This window comes from Nerophis ophidion, linkage group LG15 (assembly GCF_033978795.1).
Source record: "Nerophis ophidion isolate RoL-2023_Sa linkage group LG15, RoL_Noph_v1.0, whole genome shotgun sequence".
Taxonomy (NCBI): Eukaryota; Metazoa; Chordata; class Actinopteri; order Syngnathiformes; family Syngnathidae; genus Nerophis; species Nerophis ophidion.
In genome coordinates this window covers 28,215,689-28,238,211 of record NC_084625.1, presented here as the reverse complement: position 1 = coordinate 28,238,211, position 22,523 = coordinate 28,215,689, and the positions used below count along the sequence as shown (strand labels likewise).

Sequence of the window (22,523 nt, the reverse complement as noted above, 5' to 3'; positions counted from 1 at the left end):
TATATATATATATATATATATATATATATGTATATATATATATATACATGTATATATATTAATATATATACAGCTGAGTAAGGCACCAGCTCCCCCCCCGCGACCCCTAAGGGAATAAGAGGTAGAAAATGGATGGATATATATATATATATATATATATATATATATATATATATATATATATATATATAGCTGAGTAAGGCACCAGCGCCCCCCGCGACCCTAAGGGAATAAGCGGTAGAAAATGGATGGATGGATATATATATATATATATGAAACGACTACGAGGCAGGTTGTTGCCGGGTTCGATCTTCCAAGGATGCGTCTACAATGAGCACAGCGTAAGGTAAGGTATGATGAATTTATTAAAGTAACGAAGGGAGCTAAAGAACAAAAATACTGGAGCTAATAGATAAACAAACAAAGGACGCTAGCATAAAAGCTAGGAATAGCAAACAGAAAACTAGAATTGGCACGAAGGCACACTAAAAGGGAAAAACAAAATCATCAGCGTGAAAGCTGGAAATAGAAGTACAAGCGTAGCGTGAAAAGCTAGAGGAATATACATACAAAAGGTCGTCTCTGTTGCACGAAGGCAAATTTGGATCCCAGAATGAATAACGAAAAGGAGCGAGCTTAAATAAGGGAGGTGATTAGAAGAAACAGGTGTGCGTAGATAAGGGGCAGGTGAACTAATGAGCTACCATGGTGACAGACTAAACAGGAAATAAAGACGTCAAACAGCAGAGTGATACAAAAATGGAACAATAAACCAGAATATGTACAGATCCGAGCAGTGGATCGTAACAATATATATATATATATATATATATATATATATATATATATATATATATATATATATATATATATATATATATATATATATATATATTAAAAAAAAAACAAAAAAAAAAAAACAGGAGTGACGAGCATGCGCGGTAGCCCGGTATAGGTTGTGTCGCCACGACGGCATCTTGTATGTTGTGATATGCACGCTCTGAAAGTAAACGTTAAGAACTCAGCCAACACTCCTCGTCTACATTATTCATAAATAGACAGACAACACATATACTCCGCTGCTTCACAGGCCGCTGGATGTAGCCGGCAAAGTATTCCCATGCTAGCTAGCCGAAACGGCCCCATCTATCCACATCCAGAATTGTCTGGCGGTAGTAATTGATCCCGGAGTGACCACGCTGTAAGCCAGCCATGAAATTTGCAGAATTGTCCGGTATTTTTGCCAAATGTTCCATCTTTACCAAGAGCCCCTCGAAGCCGAAGCTTATCCGGGCGACGCCATCTTGTTAAGAAAAGGCGTTAACAAAATAAAACAATGTAAATAACATACGCAAATGTGCGATAAAATAATTGTCGGCGTTAATAGATTGATGAGTTAACTCGTAATTAACGCATTAATTTGCCCACCCCTAATATATATATATATATATGTATATATATATATTTTTTTTATATATATATATATATACACATATACGTATATATGTGTGTGTGTATATGTATATATGTATGTATATCCTCATATATTAATGTGTTTATATTTATATATACAGCATGTATACATCCAGCCATCCTTTTTTCTACCGCTTATTCCCTTTTGGGGTCACGGGGGGTGCTGGCGCCTATCTCAGCTATTTGGCGGAATATATATATATATACAGTCCTCTCCAAGGTTCTTAGACATCATTGTCACCGACGTCCCACTGGGTGTGAGTTTTCCTTGCCCTTATGAGGATGTCATAGTGGTTTGTGTTGTGGTTTGTGCAGCCCTTTGAGACACTAGTGATTTAGAGCTATTTAAGTAAACATTAATTGATTGATTGATATATATCCATCCATCCATGTTTTACCGCTTTTCCCTTTATATATATAAATATATATATATATATATATATATATATATATATATATATATATATATATATATATATATATATTGCTGTCTTCAATATAAACAGTGGGAATTTGTTTTTCGGGACATCTAGTGGCCACACTAATTCTTTAAGTTAAGCTCATGCTGCAGTATGTTAAATGATGCAGTCGTTTGACTAGATACTTTGTATTCCTAAGTAGTATGCAACTTTAATTATTTGATATTTGTATATAGTGACACATGTTTTGACAGCAACTTTAGGACCCTTATTTTTGTGTACCGTTTTCCGCCCGAATGCAGCTGAGATTGGATCCAGCAACCCCCGGACCCCCGAAAGGGACAAGCAGTACAAAATGAATGGATAGATGGATGTGTCGAACCGTTCTCTGATTGAGACGCTCCATACTTTTAAGTGTTCCACTTTTGAGCTTCCATTGAACAAGTGTACTCTACAGCACTTTAAATTACACAATCAAGTAAAAGTGTCAAGTTAGACCTTTCTGTGGAAAGCACCCAAAAGTCCAAATCAGGGAAATTACTGCTGTTTCACCTGTGAATGTCAGGGTTTGAATTTCGCTCTTCCTCTTTCCACCTTTTGTTTCGTCTCACGTGCCAGACATGAAATAGTCGGTATATAAAGTGCTTTATGCTGTACATAATAGAGAGTATTGAGAGGGAGCAATGCTTTTCTCTTGAGAATCAACAAATAGAAAATAAAAATGTAATACTACATTTATTTTTCATTTTAACTGAATAATATTTGTTTATAATAGAAATACATATTATTCATAGGATTGTAGTTATTATTCAATTGATACTGTAATTTAAAAAAAATAAGGTTTTTATATTTAAAATTTGTATAGAATTATATTTTTAATTTATTGTTTTTTTCCCTTTATTTTTTAATTTTGTTGTATATATAGCTGAGATTGGATCCAGCAACCCCCGGACCCCCGAAAGGGACAAGCAGTACAAAATGAATGGATAGATGGATGTGTCGAACCGTTCTCTGATTGAGACGCTCCATACTTTTAAGTGTTCCACTTTTGAGCTTCCATTGAACAAGTGTACTCTACAGCACTTTAAATTACACAATCAAGTAAAAGTGTCAAGTTAGACCTTTCTGTGGAAAGCACCCAAAAGTCCAAATCAGGGAAATTACTGCTGTTTCACCTGTGAATGTCAGGTTTTGAATTTCGCTCTTCCTCTTTCCACCTTTTGTTTCGTCTCACGTGCCAGACATGAAATAGTTGGTATATAAAGTGCTTTATGCTGTACATAATAGAGAGTATTGAGAGGGAGCAATGCTTTTCTCTTGAGAATCAACAAATAGAAAATAAAAATGTAATACTACATTTATTTTTCATTTTAACTGAATAATATTTGTTTATAATAGAAATACATATTATTCATAGGATTGTAGTTATTATTCAATTGATACTGTAATTTTAAAAAAATAAGGTTTTTATATTTAAAATTTGTATAGAATTATATTTTTAATTTATTGTTTTTTTCCCTTTATTTTTTAATTTTGTTGTATATATAGCTGAGATAGGATCCGGCACCCCCCACGACCCCAAAAGGGACAAGTGGTAGAAATGGATGGATTGATGGATGGATGGATGGATGGATGGATGGATGGATATATTCTTAAACGGATGACTTGTATATAGATACATATCCCAAAATATCTATAAAACATACTAAATATTTGTTTTATGGAATATTTTTGAAATTATTTTCATTAAATATATTTTAATTGGAAATAATTATCATTTACAGAGTAATAATTTATACAAAATGTATACTGTAATGTTAACAATATTATTAAATAATAATGGTTATGTTAAAATTATTTAGAAATGATCACTGAGTAATATTTGTTTAAACTAAAAACTATTTTTATTCAAAGTTTTATAATAAATATCATTATATACATACTGTAATTTTAACAAGGGTTGTTAAATAAATTATAAAATTATTTTTTATATTATATATGTTCTCCCTGTGACTGCGTGGCTTCCTCCCACCTCCAAAGAAATGCACCTGGGGATAGGTTGATTGGCAACACTAAATTGGCCCTAGTGTGTGAATGTTGTCTGTCTATCTGCCTTCTGCCCATTTGCAGCTGAGATAGGCTCCCGCACCACCCGCGACCCCGACAGGGACAAGCGGTAGAAAATGGAAGGAATGATGTATTGTTGAAAAAAATTAGGCAGAAACGAGGATGAGGACAGGATACATGACTTGTATATACAGTAAATACCGATGCCAAGATACTTAGTAATAATTATTATTTGTATTAATATTTGTAGCACTACATAAAAATAAATCATCAAAAAAATTATTGAACGATACCTTTAACCTAAATAAAAGTTATTAGTCAGTTAAAAAAAATAGTTTTAGAAAATTAGTGAATTGGGAGTTACTGCCAAAACTTTTGGACATGATGCTCTATAACTTTTTGACTCGGGGGGCCACATTGGGTTAAAACAATTTGGCTGTGTTGTGTGTGTAAGTGTGTGTGTGTGTGTGTGTGTGTGTGTGTGTGTGTATATATACATATATATATATATATATATATAGTATGCAGGCATGCCTTTCCATTCTGCAGAAAAATGTATCCCACATTTTTGAAGTCTTCAAGACGGGTGGAGAAGCCCTTCCAACACCACATGGTCTGTTCTACTCATCAACATAACCTCAGCATTCATTTTGCTCTGAAGTTTCATCTCTTGCAAATTGGGGGGTTTAAGCACGTTGGACTGAAATATGAATAGTCCTCTGTTAGTTTGGCTTTTTATTAAAAGAGCAGCTCACGTCATGAGATCGTTTTTGATGCCCTGATGCGAATTGATTGGTTCTAATCACAATAGAGGGGCTGTTTGTGTCTCGGCATAAGTCTCATTTCTGTGCCTGTGTCTGCCTCATAACTCTGAAGCACATCACCGCCGTGTATCAGGAGCACAAAAATGCAAGCCATACGGTAAGGATGATCTTCTTTTGTCAAAATGTGGTTAATTAAAACATCTCTAAATGGGGCAAGTCCATGAATGATCCATAATGGGTACCACAAGGTACCCCCCTTTCTCACAGTATTGTTTATTGGAACTTTATGTTTTAATTTGGAGTTCAACCTAAATTTTGTGAGAAAAATATCCCTTAACTTGAGTTCAAACCAAAATTTTATGAGACTTTAAGACATTGAGTGTTTCGGTTTTGCTGTATTAGTTGTTTTTTTTTTTGTTTTTTTTTGCTTTGTTACGCTACTGTACAAGCCTTCCCAAAAAAGTGTGATGATTATCATAAAACCAGAATTACAAATCCATTCTGTAGGAAAGAGTGACCAGAGAAAATGAACCAAAAAATTTTTAAACTGTATTTGAATTGTATTTTATTCAAATATTTATTTTTGATTATTTCATTGAGCTTGTTGTGTGACAATGTCGGCTGTTGGCGTGATCCCGGGGTTCAGAAAAGGCAGGAGTCGTGCAGGGACAAGGTTGGTTAATTAGGAACTAGGAGAAAAGTAACACAGGTCTAGCAGGAATCCAGCACTGAAAGAAGGAACACGGTGGAACTAAATAGAAATAATTAACAGTGGGAGACAGGTGTGCTGGCAGGACAAGGAACTGTAAGTAAAGGTGCTGCAAAACACAGAGACCAAACAGGAAGTACTGACAACATAAGAGAAACAGGGCAGGGATTTGTCAGAGTTTGTTTGTGTCGAACTCCAAGATGCAAAGACAGAGGCAGGCATTGAACAGGAAAACATGATTTAATTTAAATAAATAGAACAAGAACAAACAAAAGGGTATTAACACACAGCGCGCACAAGGCGGATAACAAACTAAGGGAGCTAGCATGGGAGCTAGAAAACAAAAAGGAACTTAGCATGGAAGCTAGCAAGAATCAAGCATGAAACAGAATTCGTACAGGTAATATAAAAACAAACTTGGAAGCAGGGAACAAAAGGCAGTAAGCTAAAAAACGCAATAAAACATAACTTACCGCAACAATGCATAGACAAGACAAGATACAAAACGATGCGACAGGAGCAACATCGGCATGACATCGACAAGACAATAATCCAGCCCTGACTGGCAGACAAAGCAGGTACAAATAGGAGCGGGCTGATTGACACCAGGCGTGGCCAGGTGCCAATCAGCCGCAGCTGAGAGGAAACGAAGCACTCAGGGAGACAAACAGGAAGCTGAACCAAAATAAGAGTGCTGACAGGAACTAAGGACAGGAAATACTAAACACACAGAGGAAAAACTAAAACACAAACAGTCAGTGGCAAGCCTGACAGGATTGAGACTAAACAAGTGCAAACTGCCTTGTGGGATCATGACAGACCGCCCCGCCTCACATATTGGAATACAGGCGAAGGCAGTCGCAGACGTAACAGAAAAAGTCCAGTATTAAGGGCGGGAGGACTGCTGGAGGGTTGCCAAACAGCAGTTCAGGCGATGTATCTCCGCAGCCAGCGAGGGAGAGCCAGGTGTTGGTGGCGGGTGGAAGACGAGAAGTAAACGATGAATGTCCCAGCAACAGCGGATGTCCACGCCCTGGTCCCGGGTGTTGATTATAAGCACGGCATTGCTTTCTTTGGCATCTTTGTGTGTTTTTGTGCCCGCTAAGACAATTCAAATATAAATTTAACCTGCACTTTGTGTCCTGTCTTTGCATCTTGGGGTCACACCCACTGCCGACATTCAAGTTTCTGGGATTTTGTATCAGAATGTTTACCCAGTATAATTACACATGGATGGGCAAAGCCAAAACATATGTACAAACTGTATTAAGTTAAATGGGGACTGTTGACACCGATCACATAATACCGTTATTCCATTACCTTAACTAGTCGGACCGTGGCATGATAAGTTTGATGCATTAGCTTGTATTAAATAAGGCTGTGTCTAGCACAAATTACCTCTACTTAAAATGTCTGTCCCACTCTCCTCAGATAGGGCCACTCCTAAATCAGCCTGCCAAAGTGCCCATCCATCCACTTTAGTGTTGCCAATCAACCTATCCCCAAGTGCATGTCTTTGGAGGTGGGAGGAAGCCGGAGTACCCGGAGGGAACCCACACAGTCACAGGGAGAACATGCAAACTCCACACAGAAAGATCCCGAGCGCAGGATCGAACCCAGGACTACACAGGACCTTCCGTGTTCCACCGTGCTGCCCCTCCCAAATTGATTTAATTGAATTCAGAGAATCAGGGTGTAAATAAACAATTTGGTTGTAAATACATGTAATTGATCATTTTAAAGTTGGAAGTGATGTCAAAAAAGCCTCTAAAAATGTGTCAGAGTCAGTCAGTTTGCAAAGTATTACGAAAGTATTACGAACACAAATGCGGATCTGTTATATCTAAAAAACTTATTTGATTAGGGAGTAAAAATTTATCACGCAGGTTGCTGGAAAGGAGCAAAAGTGTTGTCAAAATATACAAAACCCAAAACCAGTGAAGTTGGCACGTTGTGTAAAATCGTAAATAAAAAACAAAAAAAACAATGATTTGCTAATCCTTTTCAATTAATCCTTTTCAACTTTTATTCATTTGAATAGACCGCAAAAACAAAATACTTAACATTCCAACTCGAAAGCGTTATTTTTTGCAAATATTAGCTCATTTGTAATTTGATGCCTGCCAAATGTTTCAGAAAAGCTTGCACAAGGGGCAAAAAAGTCTGAGAAAGTTTAGGAATGCTCATCAAACACTTATTTAAAACTTCTCACAGGTGAACAGGCTAATTGGGACCAAGTGGGTGCCATGATTGGGTAAAAAAAGAATCTTAAAGACAAGGATGGGGCAAGGGTCACCACTTTGTGAACAAATCAATCAATCAATCAATCAATGTTTATTTATATAGCCCCAAATCACAAATGTCTCAAAGGACTGCACAAATCATTACGACTACAACATCCTCGGAAGAACCCGTGAGCAAATTGTCGAACAGTTTAAGAACAACATTTCTCAACGAGCTATTGCAAGGAATTTAGGGATTTCACCATCTACGGTCCGTAATATCATCAAAAGGTTCAGCGAATCTGGAGAAATCACTGCACGTAAACGGCTAGGCATGTGACATTCGTTACCTCAGGCGGCACTGCATCAAAAAAGCGACATCAGTGTATAAAGGATATCACCACATGGGCTCAGGAACACTTCAGAAAACCACTGTCAGTAACTACAGTTGATCGCTACATCTGTAAGGGAATGTCAAAAGTCTACTATGCAAATCGAAAGCCATTTATCAACAACACCCACAAACGCCGCCGGCTTCGCTGGGCCCGAGCTCATCTAAGATGAACTGATGCAAAGTGGAAAAGTGTTTGGTGGTCCACATTTAAAATAGTTTTTGGAAACTGTGGACGTGGTGTCCTCCGGACCAAAGAGGAAAAGAACAATCCTGATTGTTATAGGCGCAAAGTTCAAAAGCCACCATCTGTGATGGTATAGGGGTGTATTAGTGACCAAGGCATGGGTAACTTCTATTTTTGCAATTGTATTTGCAAATCATTGTATTCTGTTTTTATTTACGAATTACACCACTTGCCAACTTCACTAGTTTTGGTTTTTTTACATATTTAATGTTATTGGTCCCCAGACTTGACCATCTTAGAAAGACACTATTGAAAGGAGAGGGAAGGAAAGTATGATTATTGGTGATGGGTGCCATACTAGAAATAGTCTGTAAACCAAAAGAGATTTTGAACAGAACCAAAGAAAAAACTTTTCTAAACCCAGGTCAGGTCAAGGCAAATTAAATTAATTCTTACACTGTTTTTTTTATTCGTCAGGTCCTTTTTTATCCCCAACTGGTCGTCGGATGTACGCCTGGATGGGAAAACGGCTGTCATCACGGGGGCCAACACGGGAATCGGCAAAGAGACGGCCAAAGACCTCGCTGCCAGAGGCAAGCTGCACAACACTGACATAATCATGGTGGTTTTTTTTCGAAGAATGTCTCTTGTGTGACCAAACTCCCCTCGTCTTCAATGGGTATCCATATGTGACCTCCCTGATAGCATTGCAATATGGACAGACTGTAATTGGGGAACTTCTGCCCAGGTGCACGAGTGATTCTGGCGTGCAGAGACATGGCCAAGGCGGAGCAGGCAGCCAAAGAAATCATGAGGGAGGTGCCATGCCCCAAAGTCATTGTCAGGCATCTGGATTTGTCTGACACTAAATCCATCTGCCAGTTTGCTGAGAGTATCTACAACAGTGGGTAGCACGCGTTCGCATCAACGTAGTGATAGAAGTGGGGCGACCTGTTAATGGGATACTCTGTGTTTTGCAGGCGAGAAGGCCCTGCACTACTTGATCAACAACGCCGGTGTGGCGATTTGTCCTTTCGCCACCACTGTGGACGGATTTGAGATGCAGTTTGGAGTCAATCACTTGGGTAGGAGGCTTAAAGGCCTACTAAATGAGATTTTCTTATTTAAACGGGGATAGCAGGTCCATTCTATGTGTCATACTTGATAATTTCGCGGTATTGCCATATTTATGCTAAAAGGATTTAGTGGAGAATGTCGACGATAAAGTTTGCAACTTTTGGTCGCTAAAAAAAAAGCCTTGCCTGTACCGGAAGTAGCAGACGATGTGCGCATGACGTCACCGGTGTGAGGGCTCCGCACATCCGAACATTGATTACAAACATAGACACCAGCAGCGCGAGCGATTCTGACCGAGAAAGCGCCAATTTCCCCATTAATTGGAGCGAGGTTGAAAGATTTGTGGATGAGGAAAGTGAGAGCGAAGGACTAGAAGAAAAAAAATAAAAGACAAGGATGTTATTAGACACATTTACTAGGATAATTCTGGAAAATCCCTTATCTGATTATTATGTTACTAGTGTTTTAGTGAATTATAAAGTCATACCTGAAAGTCGGAGGGGTGTGGTGACCGCCAGTGTCTCTGAGTGAAGCCATGGAGGAGCCAAGAAGGTCGCAGTTGCCTCTTTGACAGCTGCTGCAGGAAGAACGACACAAGCTCCGCTCATGTTTAAGGTAAGGGCCGAATTATTACCACAATTTTCTCACCGAAACCTGCTGGTTGACATGTGGTAGAGAACCATGTTTGCTTGACCGCTCTGTTCCATATTAAAGCTTCACAACAGACAAAGAAACACCTGCTGTGTTTGTGTTGCTACAGCCGGCCGAAATACACGGCTTTCCACCAAATGCATTCTTCTTCTTTGTAGTATCCATTATTAATTGAACAAATTGCAAAAGATTCAGCAACACAGATGTCCAGAATACTGTGTAATTACGCAATTAAATCAGACGGCTTTTAACCGTGAGTGGTGCTGGGATAAAATGTCCGCTACAACTAATAACGTCACAAGTACGCTTCAACATAAGCGTCATCATTCAGCGACGTTTTCAACAGGACACTTCGCGGGAAATGTAAAATTGCAATTTAGTAAACTAAAAAGGCCGTATTGGCATGTGTTGCAATGTTAAGATTTCATCATTGATATATAAACTATCAGACTGTGTGATCGGTAGTAGTGGGTTTCAGTAGGCCTTTAAGGTCTTAGGGTTAAGGTTTGAGTTGTCACTAGATTTAATATAAATCACTTCAGGGTTTCCCTAGATTGCTGAGATACTTTTGGTGGTGGCGACTTGGCTAGGGGCAATGTCAACTTGACATTGTCATATCATTTGCATAATTTGCTAGGAATCATATAATTTTTCAAAAAGGCTAAAAAAATATTTTATACCTACATTTAATAACAATCACTTATTATTAATAAGCAATACCATATATATATTTTTTTTTAATTTTTTACGCTATCTTTTAATTGTCGCTAGTAATTGCACAATGTACTTTGTCGAGAACTTTTTTAATTTTTGAGAGATTTCTCCAATATTTTCAGTGACTTTGTCTTCATTAAAACGACTAGCGACAAATTTAGCATATTTTTCTGGTGTTATTGTAGACTGTACTTGTGTTTAGATACTCGTCTGTCCTTTCATGCCCCCGACGAAAAGCTACTGTCCCACAACTAACGTTGCACTCATTTCGTGCTGCTGCGAGCCCTGTTCTCCTTAAAATCCGCCACTTTCCTCTAGAGATGGTATTTATGGCTCTTTGAAGGGAGCCAGATCTTGAGAATATATATATATATATATATATATATATATATATATATATATATATATATATATATATATATATAATACGAATCAAATTGTATATATATATATATATATATATATATATATATATATATATATATATATATACATCTATATATATATATATATATATATATATATATATATATACATATATAGATAAATAAATCAAAATCTATAGAGACATAGAGGAGATAATTATTTTGGCTTTTGTTTGGCATAGTAAACATTTTTCCAGATGGTGCCATTTTTCCATTCTTTGACAGTGATGTCACTAAGTATTGCTTTACCTTGCTTGTCAAAACCCTCCGCAAATTGTGCAGACGTGCTTTCAAATGCTACATTTCCTTTGACTTTTGTTCATTCGGTTTTTCTTTTCCAGCTGCTAACATCTTCCAAATTCCAAATACAGCGGCCAAAAGGCTGGAGTAGGTTCAGGCGCCTATTAATCTCCTCCCCTAAGTTAACTGAGTGCGTACGCATGATAGCTTTTACGTGAGTAAAGCCTTCTGGGACGTCTCCGACTCGGTGATCTCATCACTCATTCAATAAATAAAGCGAATTAAGCTGATTTTGATTTTGATTCTGAATTTGTTACTGAGCCGGCGGCATGCGCAATTTGTATGAAGAACAGCTCTTTAATAAATTACAACCACAAATTGGTTTTCATCGTTCAATTGTAAGAGCCATTCGAAAGACTCGACTAGTTTGTGAACGTCACATCTCCACTGTCCTCTTATTATCGCACATTTTGTGTATCGCTGTCCGCGGGTATATCTGAGATATACCCAACGTCCACATTGCAGACATGCTGCCTCAGCTCCTAGATCATCGCAACTTCCGGTTTTGCCAGTGATGTTCCAATGTTCAAAGTCTTTTTTCGGCGGCCAAATTTTCAGTGCATCACTAATCAATAGTGGTCAAATAATAGGCTATATACAGTTGTGGTCTAAAGTTTACATACACTTGTGAAGGACATAATGTCATGGCTGTCTTGAGTTTCCAATCATTTATACAACTCTTATTGATTGGAGTACATACTTGTTTGTCACAAAAAGCATTCATGAAGTTTGGTTATTTTATGAGTTTATTATGGGTCTACTTAAAATGTGACCAAATATGCTGGGTCAAAAGTATACAAAGAGCAAAGTTAATATTTGGTTACATGTCCCTCCAAGTTGCACTGCAATAAGGCACTTTTGTTAGCTTCTGGCAAAGCTTCTGGTTGAATTTTTGACCACTCCTCTTGACAAAATTGGTGCAGTGGACTTTGTTCTTCAGCATTGTCCACACGTTTAAGTCAGGACTTTGGGAAGGCCATTCTTAAACCTTAATTTTAGCCTGATTTAGCCATTCCTTTACTACTTTTGATGTGTGTTTGGGGTCATTGTCCTGTTGGAACACCCAACTGCGCCCAAGACTCAACCTCCGGGCTAATGATTTTAGGTTGTCCTGAAGAATTTGGAGGTAACCCTCCTTTTTCATTGTCCCACTTACTCTCTGTAAAGCACCAGTTCCATTGGCAGCAAAACAGGCCCAGAGCATAATACCCCCACCACCATGCTTGATGGTAGGTGTTGTGCTCCTGGGATTAAAGGGCTCACCTTTTTTTCCTCCAGACATATTGCTAGGTATTGCTGCCAAACAGCTAAATTTTTGTTTCATCTGACCACAGCACTTTCTTTCATAAGGTCTTATGTTTGTCCATGTGATGTCAGATGAAACAAAAATCAGGTTGTTTGTGACAATCAAGTATGTGTTCAAATCACTCTTTCACAAACAAATAAGAGTTGTAGAAATGATTGGAAACTTAAGACTGTCACGTGGGGGTCGCATTTTAATGCGGGATCGTTCCTCCAACGCAAACAGACACTCTGGACAACAACTAAAAGGTAAGAATGATTTAATAACAAAACACTGGTACAAAAACAGACAAAAAGAAACGCGTGGTGAAAGCACAGAAGCTAATGCTAACACTAGCACAGGATCAGGTAACAAGAAATCTAGAATTACCAACGAAACAGTTGCATACCGCAAACAAGGGACCAAGACCGACTGACGGGACAAGGCAGGCTTAAATAAGGAAGTAATTAACAAAAACAGGTGTGCGTCTGGAACCCTCAGCAGGTGAAATTAATATGTTGCCATGGTGACCAAACTGACTCACAAAAAGGTACACAAACAACAGAGGGAGTCCAAACTAACAGAAAATAACTAAACTAAACATGATCCAGACTACGGATCATGACAGTACCCCCTCCTCAAGGACAGATACCAGATGTCCATAAACAAAAACAAGCAGGGTCAAGAGTCACGGGAGGGCGGAGGGAGGAATTGGCGGTGGGTCGCCAGGCCAAGTGTCCCCGAATCCACCGAGGCAAAGTCAAGTGGCGGCGGCGAGTGGAACGCCGCTGCAGCCGGCGAGGCGGGCGACCAGGGAGCGGCCACATCCGTGGCCGACAGGGAAGTGGATGCACTTGGCGTGGCGGACGACCAGGGGGCGGCCACATCCATGGTCGACATGGAAGTTGGCACGTCGGCGCCGTCGTAACAGGCGTGGACGCAGCAGAAGACGAGGAGTCAGGCGTGGACGCAGCAGAAGACGAGGAGTCAGGCGTGGACGCAGCAGAAGACGAGGAGTCAGGCGTGGACGCAGCAGAAGACGAGGAGTCAGGCGTGGACGCAGCAGAAGACGTGTCAGGCGTGGACGCAGCAGAAGACGTGTCAGGCGTGGACGCAGCAGAAGACGTGTCAGGCGTGGACGCAGCAGAAGACGTGTCAGGCGTGGACGCAGCAGAAGACGTGTCAGGCGTGGACGCAGCAGAAGACGTGTCAGGCGTGGACGCAGCAGAAGACGTGTCAGGCGTGGACGCAGCAGAAGACGTGTCAGGCGTGGACGCAGCAGAAGACGTGTCAGGCGTGGACGCAGCAGAAGACGTGTCAGGCGTGGACGCAGCAGAAGACGAGACTTGGCTTGGTTCTTGGCATGGCGGTGCTTGGCGGCGTGGAGCTGGTGCTGGTACTTGTCGTAGAGCTGGTGCTGGTACTTGTCGTGGAGCTGGTGCTGGTACTTGTCGTGGAGCTGGTGCTGGTACTGGTCGTGGCGCTGGTGCTGGTACTGGTCGTGGTGCTGGTACTGGTCGTGGAGCTGGTGGAGGCGGCCTAGGAGGAGGTTGCGGCTTGGCTGGGCTCAGTTGTGCCACTCCCCCGCACCGCCCCCCTGCCCCAGCCCCCCCCCCCAAGGGGCGGACACCAGACGCACTTCTTGAGGTCTGGAACCGTCTTTCGGGGTGGGTGGAGGGAGGTTAGGAGGTGGGTAGAATCCTCCCCTAAAAAATGTTTAGCCAGTTCATTTTCCTCCCCTAAAAAATGTTCAAGCAGTTCATTTTCCTCCCCTAAAAAATGTTCAGCCAGTTCATTTTCCTCCCCTAAAAAATGTTCAGCAAGTGCATCTCCCTCTCCCACCTGAGATTGTGTGGGAGGACAAGAAGAAAACGTCCGTGTCGTGGGCGGGACTAGAGCCATGGGGGGCGGAGCTTGGGAATCAAAAGAAGACTGAGGAAATCTAAATTTCAAAAAAATGTCCTGGTAGTGTTTTATCTTTGAATTATAGTCTTTTGTAGGTGACTTACACCTGGAGACAGAAGGCACAACAAGAACATTATGGTCCGTGACTTCCTTAGATGACGCCGGCGGAATGATGTCATCGCCGCGCGCCGATTCAGTGACGTCATCAGAAGTGGGCGGAGTGACGTCATGAAGAGTGGATGGAGTGAAGTCGTAGCCGGAGTTCATTTTGTTAGCAGCCCAATCAGAAAATTGTTTGGCAAAATGAGTGACTGGATTACCAAACATCGGCGGCGAGGAAAACTTTGCTGCTTGTGGCGTCTTGCTGTCCGGAGGAGTCTGAGGGAGCGGCGCGTCCCGGTAGCGAAGTGGAGCCCTTTTGGACGGCTTCCGTCTTCGCTGACGCGTCCGGTACTGTGGTGGATCGATGTCCTCGGGCCATACTGAAGTGATCGGAATCAACTTGCCATTAGGACCCCACATCAGGTCCTGGCGCTCCAAGGGCGAGTGGCGTAGAGTCTCCGCTTCCATTGCTCTCCACGTACCTTGCTCCACATCTTCAGAGTCTATGGCGAAGGAACTGTAAGCTTGGTCCCTTCTGTCACGTGGGGGTCGCATTTTAATGCGGGATCGTTCCTCCAACGCAAACATAGACACTCTGGACAACAACTAAAAGGTAAGAATGATTTAATAACAAAACACTGGTACAAAAACAGACGAAAAGAAACGCGTGGCGAAAGCACAGAAGCTAATGCTAACACTAGCACAGGATCAGGTAACAAGAAATCTAGAATTACCAACGAAACAGTTGCATACCGCAAACAAGGGACCAAGACCGACTGACGGGACAAGGCAGGCTTAAATAAGGAAGTAATTAACAAAAACAGGTGTGCGTCTGGAACCCTCAGCAGGTGAAATTAATATGTTGCCATGGTGACCAAACTGACTCACAAAAAGGTACACAAACAACAGAGGGAGTCCAAACTAACAGAAAATAACTAAACTAAACATGATCCAGACTACGGATCATGACAAAGACAGCCATGACATTATGTTCTTTACAAATGTATGTAAACTATAGACCATGACTGTATATCCATACGTACTGTATCAACCTGTTGTATTAAAGTTACAATTGTGTACTATTATGGGCATTGTTCCCATGATCGTGAACACACCATGTTGGCGGAGAATGAGGAAGTGTTGTGCGTCTGGGAGTGAAGCACGGAGACAAACGTGTTGGAATTGGGCCCGTTAGTATAAGATTGGCATTAAAAGTTAAAAAGAGCGTCAGACTTTGCATGACTTCTTCTAGCGTGGCGGTGCACCATGATCAATAACATTAAGGAGTAACGCTACAGTTAGTCCATTTGTTGTCACCGGGGCCGGTTGCAGTTTGCAATTAATTAATTTAGTCTAGCAAGCACAAAAACCCAGACCAAAATGGAGGTCTCAGGGTTGGGGTTTGGACATTCGCAAGGTTTTTCAGTCATCAGTAAGTTAGTTAGATTACACAAAAAATACTATTTAAAACTGTGCTGATAAAATATTTGAGTTAAAATGAAAGGTGGAGGAAAGGACCAACAATTATTCAATTATTCAGCCTTTGTCCCTTCAGGGTGAAACTTGTGTTTGCATGAGCTCCAATAAGTTGTTTACACTTGAAAATAAAACCGTTCCAATGCGGAATCAAACTAGTGCCACCCAACTGTCTTCTTTAGTATATGTGTCCTTTCTTTTCCAGGTCATTTTTTCCTCACCTTCCTGCTGTTGGACTTGCTTAAGTACTCCGCTCCTTCCCGGGTCATCAACCTGTCCTCCATTGCTCACACCATGGGCAGGATCCATTTTGACGACCTGGCTGGGGAAAAAAACTACCATCCTGTGAGAGCCTACGCTCAGAGCAAGTTGGCCAACGTCTTGTTTACCAGAGAGTTGGCGAAAAGGACCGAGGGTATGATGATCTCGATAAGTCTCGTTCTGTCCAGTCTTTAATTTGAGACTCTCATGTGTTAACCACAATACCTCCTGGGGACCAACTAGGACAGAACAAATGTATTGTTGCACTATCATTTGTGCTCAGCTAAATAGTACGTTTGTTTTTTATGTACCATGACAGGAAAAGTGGAAGTGTTTAAAAACATCTTTACAGCAGGGATTTAACAACTTATAGTACTGTAATAATAAAATGAGGTATTTTTTTTCCTAAGGAAATAGTGTGCAAAAGATGGTACATATTATATTACAAATCCTAAAACCAGTGAAGTTGGTACGTTGTGTAAATTGTATATCAAAACAGAATGCAATGATTTGCAAATCCTTTCCAGCTTATATTCAGTTGAATAGACTGCAAAGACAAGATATTTAATGTTCGAACTGAGAAACATTTTTTTTTGTGCAAATAATCATTAACTTAGAATTTAATGGCAGCAACACATGGCAAAAAAGTTGGCACAGGAGCATTTTTACCACTGAGTTACATGGCCTTTCCTTTTAACAACACTGTTTGGAAATGAGGAGACCAATTTCTGAAGCTTTTCAGGTGGAATCATTTCCCATTCTTTCTTGATGTACAGCTTAAGTTGTTCAACAGTCCGGGGTCTCCATTGTCGTATTTGATGCTTCATAATGTGCCACACATTTTCAATGGGAGACAGGTCTGGACTACAGTCAGGCCAGTCTAGTACCTGCACTTTTTTACTACAAATAACCTAGTAAGTGGCCTAGTGGTTAGAGTATCCGCCCTGTGATCGGTAGGTAGTGAGTTCAAACCCTGGCCGAGTCATACCATACCAATGACTACAAAAATGGGACCCATTACCTCCCTGCTTGGCACTCAGCATCAAAGGTTGGAATTGGGGGTTAAATCACCAAAAATGATTCCTGGGCACGGCATTGCTGCTGCCCACTGCTCCCCTCACCACCCAGGTGGTGAACAAGGGCATGGGTCAAAGACAGAGGACAAATTTCACCACACCTAGTTTGTGTGTGACAATCATTAACTTTAACTTTACTTGAACTTAAACAAGAGCGGCCACGAAAAAGACGTTGCTTGGATGACAACATATGTTGCGCCAAAACCTGTATGTACCTTTCAGCATTAATGGTGCCCTCACAAATGTGTAAGTTACCCATGCCTTGGGCACTAATACACCACCCATATCATCACAGATGCTGACTTATGAACTTTGCGCCTATAAAAGTCTGGATGTTTCTTTTCCTCTTTGGTCCAGGGGACACAACGTCCACAGTTTCCGAAAACTATTAGAAATGTAGACTCGTCAGACCACAGAACACTTTTCCACTTTGCATCAGTCCATCTTAAATGAGATCGGGCCCAGCAAAGCCAGCAGCGTTTCTGGGTGTTGTTGATGAATGCTTTCGCTTTGCACAGCAAAGTTTTAACTTGCACTACAGATGTAGATACAAACTGTAGTTACTGAAAGTGGTTTTCTGAAGTGTTCTTGAGCACATATGGTGATATCCTTTACACACTGTCGGTTTTTGATGCAGTACCGCCTGACAAATTGAAGGTCCGTAATATCATCGCTTACACCCAGTGATTTCTCCAGATTCTCTAAATCTTGTGATGATATTATGGACCGTAGAAAGTGACATCCCTAATTCTTTGCAATAGTTTGTTGACAAATGTTGTTTTTAAACTGCTCGACAATTTGCTCACGCATTTGTTCACAAAGTGGTGACCCTCGCCCCATCGCTATTTGTGAATGACTGAGCATTTCATGGAAGCTGTTTTTATACCCAATCATGACACCCACCTGTTCCCAATTATCCTGTTCACCTGTGGGATGTTCCAAACAAGTGTTTGATGAGCATTCTTTAACTTTCTCAATCCTTTTTGCCACTTGTGCCAGCTTTTTTTAAACATATTGCAGGCATCAAATACCAAATGAGCTAATATTTGGTAAAAATAACAAAGTTTACCAGTTCGAACGTTAAGCATCTTATCTTTGCAGTCTGTTCAATGGAATATAGGTTGAAAAGGATTTGCGAATCATTGTATTCTGTTTTTATTTACGATTTACACAACGTGGCAACTTCACAGGTTTTGGGGTTTTGTATATTTGGGGCCTTTTGGCATTATTATATTCATACCAAAGCCAATCAGGCGGTTTCGCCCTTCACTCATATGTTTCCTAAAATGAGGTTCAAAAATAATAAAATAAAATCACCTCATCTTATAATTATTTAGGATTGTCTTATACTAAGTTTCCTTAATGATACAATTACTGCATTTACTACCATTATTACTGCTGCTCATGCCCTTGGATATTGTTTCTTTAAGTGCTACCATTACATTTTTTTTTTTACTCATTTTGTACTAATAGTACTACTATGACTACAAATAATACAGTGCAACAACTGCTATTAAATCAGCTGTGACTACTAGTACTACAAAAGCTCCTACTAATGGCACAATCATTCATTACTACTTTCAGTACAGTACTGCTTAAGTTATTAATTTAAGACAACTATTATTAGTTTTGTTGCTATTTCTACTACTACCATTGCTACTACAACTACTTCAATTACTACTGTTTTCACCCTTACTACACTTACTGCTTGCACTAATGCTGCTGTTACATGTGCTACTACAACTAATGACGCAATCATTCATTACAATTTTTTCTAAACACAAAACGGTACTGCTTATGTTAGTATTACATGACTTCTAATACACTTCTGCTGCTATTACTACTACTACTATTTCTGTTGCTACTCAAACCATCACTTTAACCCCTACTGTTAGTACCACTCCTTCCACGTTGACTGCTACTTTAATAATAAGGTTACTTCAATGATGTTACCACTACGACTACAAATACTGCAACTTGTGCAACATTTACTACTAATGCTGCTGTTTAGTAATACTGTTACTGTTGTATATTTGATGGCCGTGTGATGGGTGATGAGCCAGGGAGACGCCAAAAGAAATCGTTGAACAAAAAGCTTTATTTGTTTCAGCGAGCCACGGACTAGAACTGCAGCTCGAGGAGAAGAAGTGTGCCAAATATTTTCATTCTGCTGTCCTGTCGGAACACTGTCCTTTAAATACCTTTCCTGTAGACCTCCTCTCCTTGTGGTTCTAATCTTGATGCCAGACAGTCTGGCCTGTCTATCTTCAATGTTTCAATCAATCAAAGTTTATTGATATAGCCCTAAATCACAAATCTTTCCTTGCCATTATTCCTGTGATTAGTTTAAGTCGGTTGACCTCCGACCCTTAACGCCTGTCCCTATCCGTGGACCTTCAACCAGGTGTTGCTAATGTCTTTAATCTTCCTCCTAAACTTGACACCTGCATTCTTGTGGGATTTCCAATCTCCTATGGACACTCTCTACAGTGCCGGTGATGGACCTTTGCACTTTGCCCTTAGTAGAAGAATACTTTTAAAATATTATGTGGCCAAATACAAACACAGGATACTTCCAATCATTTTAGATGACTTTACATGATATAATTAACCACACTACAACTAATGACGCAACCATTTAATTTGACTTTTAAATGCAATTGACTAATAGTTCTGCTGCTACTACAACTACTGCTTACTTCAACTACCACTGTGACCACTGCGACTCCATGTACTTTTCCTACTACTATTATTCATAATGTTATTGCGCTAACGCAGGGTTCGGGAACCTTTTTGGCCATGAAAGCCAAATATTTTAAAATGTATTTCATACGTAGCAGCATTGAAGCTAAAATCATCGGCCTACCCACACCCAACATTTCAGATCTAAACCACAGGTGATTCAATCGACTGGCAAACACAATAGTACAGGATATGACTCACCCACTACACCAATACATCATCCCACTACCATCAGAGCACAGGTAAAGAACTATCAAATTCCGGAGGGCCCGCCTCGGGAAAAGCCTTAACCCTGCAGCTATAGCTGCCCTAAACAGCAGGCCCGGTCGACCTGTCTGACAAGCCTGTAAATGTGTTGGTCATGTATGATGTCTTTTTTGTTATTTTTGTTCATGATGTGTAATGTCTATTGTTTAAATGTACGGCAGTGAAAAGAAATTTCCCCAACTGGGACCAATAAATCTAAATATAATCTAATTTCCGTGAGAGCCATATAATATTTTTTAAAACTGAATACAACTAAATGCATTGATTTCTAAGTAAGTCCAGCATTTTTAGAGTTCTTATTCTTTTTAATAAAATTGTTATTCTGAAGCTAACCAATAATACATCAAATACTTCTTACCATTAATGTGACTTCTTGAACGGGTGCGGTCGAAAACTAATGGATGGATTAAAATGCATGAGAATGTTTTATATTTTGAACGTTATTTTTAACACTGTGATTACCAGCGGAATTATTTATCACTTATTATATTATAAGCAATATCAGCTAAGATTTATCTGAGAGTCAGATGCAGTTATCAAAAGAACCACATCTGGCTCTAAAGCCAAAGTTTCCCTACCCCTGCGCTAATGTCACGATTATGATTACAGATGCTACTACTACCAACAATGCTGCTACAAATGTACTACTACTTTTTGTAATAATACGACTGTACAAACGTTTATTTTCAAACTATGCATTGCTACTACTTATCTTACTAATGAGACAATGTTTAAAACGTGTTCAGCTCTAGGAGTGACTGTGTATTCGGTGGACCCTGGTGCCGTGAACACGGAGATAACGAGACACATCAGGAAGCCTCTATCGGCCGTCATCGGAATGTTTGCTTCAATGATCAAAACGTCGGCAGAAGGAGCCTTCACCACGATCTACTGCGTGGTCACACCCGAGAGTCAGCTGCACAACGGCGGACATTACAAGTGAGCGCGTCGTGTATTTCTTGAAATGTCCTGTCGCGACGGTGACGCTTATATTCTCCTGCAGGGACTGTGCTTACAACAAGAGCTGCAGAGCGGGTCAGGATGATGCCACTGCTTTAAAGCTGTGGGCGGCCAGCTGCCACCTGCTTAGCATCCGCTGGAGATGATCACCAAAATATTGAAACTTGTACTTTTACTGCAAACGTCATGCTGAGAGAGTTTTTGTTGTGCTCCAAGGCTGACTTTGCCAGTGACCTAACATTAAAAAGTATTATTGATGAACATTCTGGTGTTTGCAGTACTTTATAAATGTTTGGGTTACTTTTATATACAGTGTAATACTTGTATTGTAGTATGTCAGCACCTCACTTGGGATCAGAGGTTAAATAGACTGTAGGCTAAACACGATTGTCAATACGTCGACTGGCGCTGCTACTACTCCTATTACAGTAATATTAACTACTAATTACAAATGTTACTCGACTGATGTTACTACTATGACTACAACTGGTGCTCCTACTAATGTATTGTTGCAACTACTACGATTACAGCTTTTATTACTACTACTAATGCTGCACTTATTAGTTCGACCTCTATTGCTACTAATATTACTGCTACACCACCACTAATTTATGACATTGACTTCAACTACCATGAAGCAGCAGATACTACTCAAGCTATTACAACTATGAATGCAACAACTACTTCAATCCCTACCACTAATACTGTTGTTATTACTTCTGTTATTACAGATGCAAATTACTGCAAAAACTACTTGTATTAATATCACCTACAACAACTACCACTAATTCTATTAATATTTTTCCTATTATTTGTACTATTGTCCCAACTACTATTGCTCCTTCTACAAACCCCGTTTCCATATGAGTTGGGAAATTGTGTTAGATGTAAATATAAACGGAATACAACGATTTGCAAATCATTTTCAACCCATATTCAGTCGAATATGCTACAAAGACAACATATTTGATGTTGAAACTGATAAACAATTTTTTTTTGCAAATAATCATTAAATTTAGAATTTCATGCCAGCAACACTTGACATAGAAGTTG

At 40.0% G+C, this 22,523-nt stretch overlaps 1 protein-coding gene across 1 annotated transcript; it reads left to right on the top strand.

Moving 5' to 3' along the window:
- The first annotated feature begins 4,780 nt into the window (after nt 1–4,780).
- On the top strand, nt 4,781–21,731 carry si:dkey-73n8.3 (uncharacterized protein LOC100150965 homolog). The gene is made up of 7 exons (XM_061921967.1): nt 4,781–4,880; nt 8,710–8,825; nt 8,981–9,136; nt 9,213–9,317; nt 16,370–16,579; nt 21,257–21,449; nt 21,514–21,731. The coding sequence occupies exons 1-7, from the start codon at nt 4,867–4,869 to the stop codon at nt 21,614–21,616; spliced, it is 897 nt and encodes a 298-aa protein (XP_061777951.1). The 5' UTR covers nt 4,781–4,866; the 3' UTR covers nt 21,617–21,731.
- Nucleotides 21,732–22,523: the final 792 nt, after the last annotated feature.

Coding starts and splice junctions, on each gene's coding strand:
- si:dkey-73n8.3 (XM_061921967.1), top strand. Junction 9,137..9,212: donor TGCTGAGAGTATCTACAACA/GTGGGTAGCACG, acceptor TGTGTTTTGCAG/GCGAGAAGGCCCTGCACTAC. Junction 9,318..16,369: donor GTTTGGAGTCAATCACTTGG/GTAGGAGGCTTA, acceptor TTTCTTTTCCAG/GTCATTTTTTCCTCACCTTC.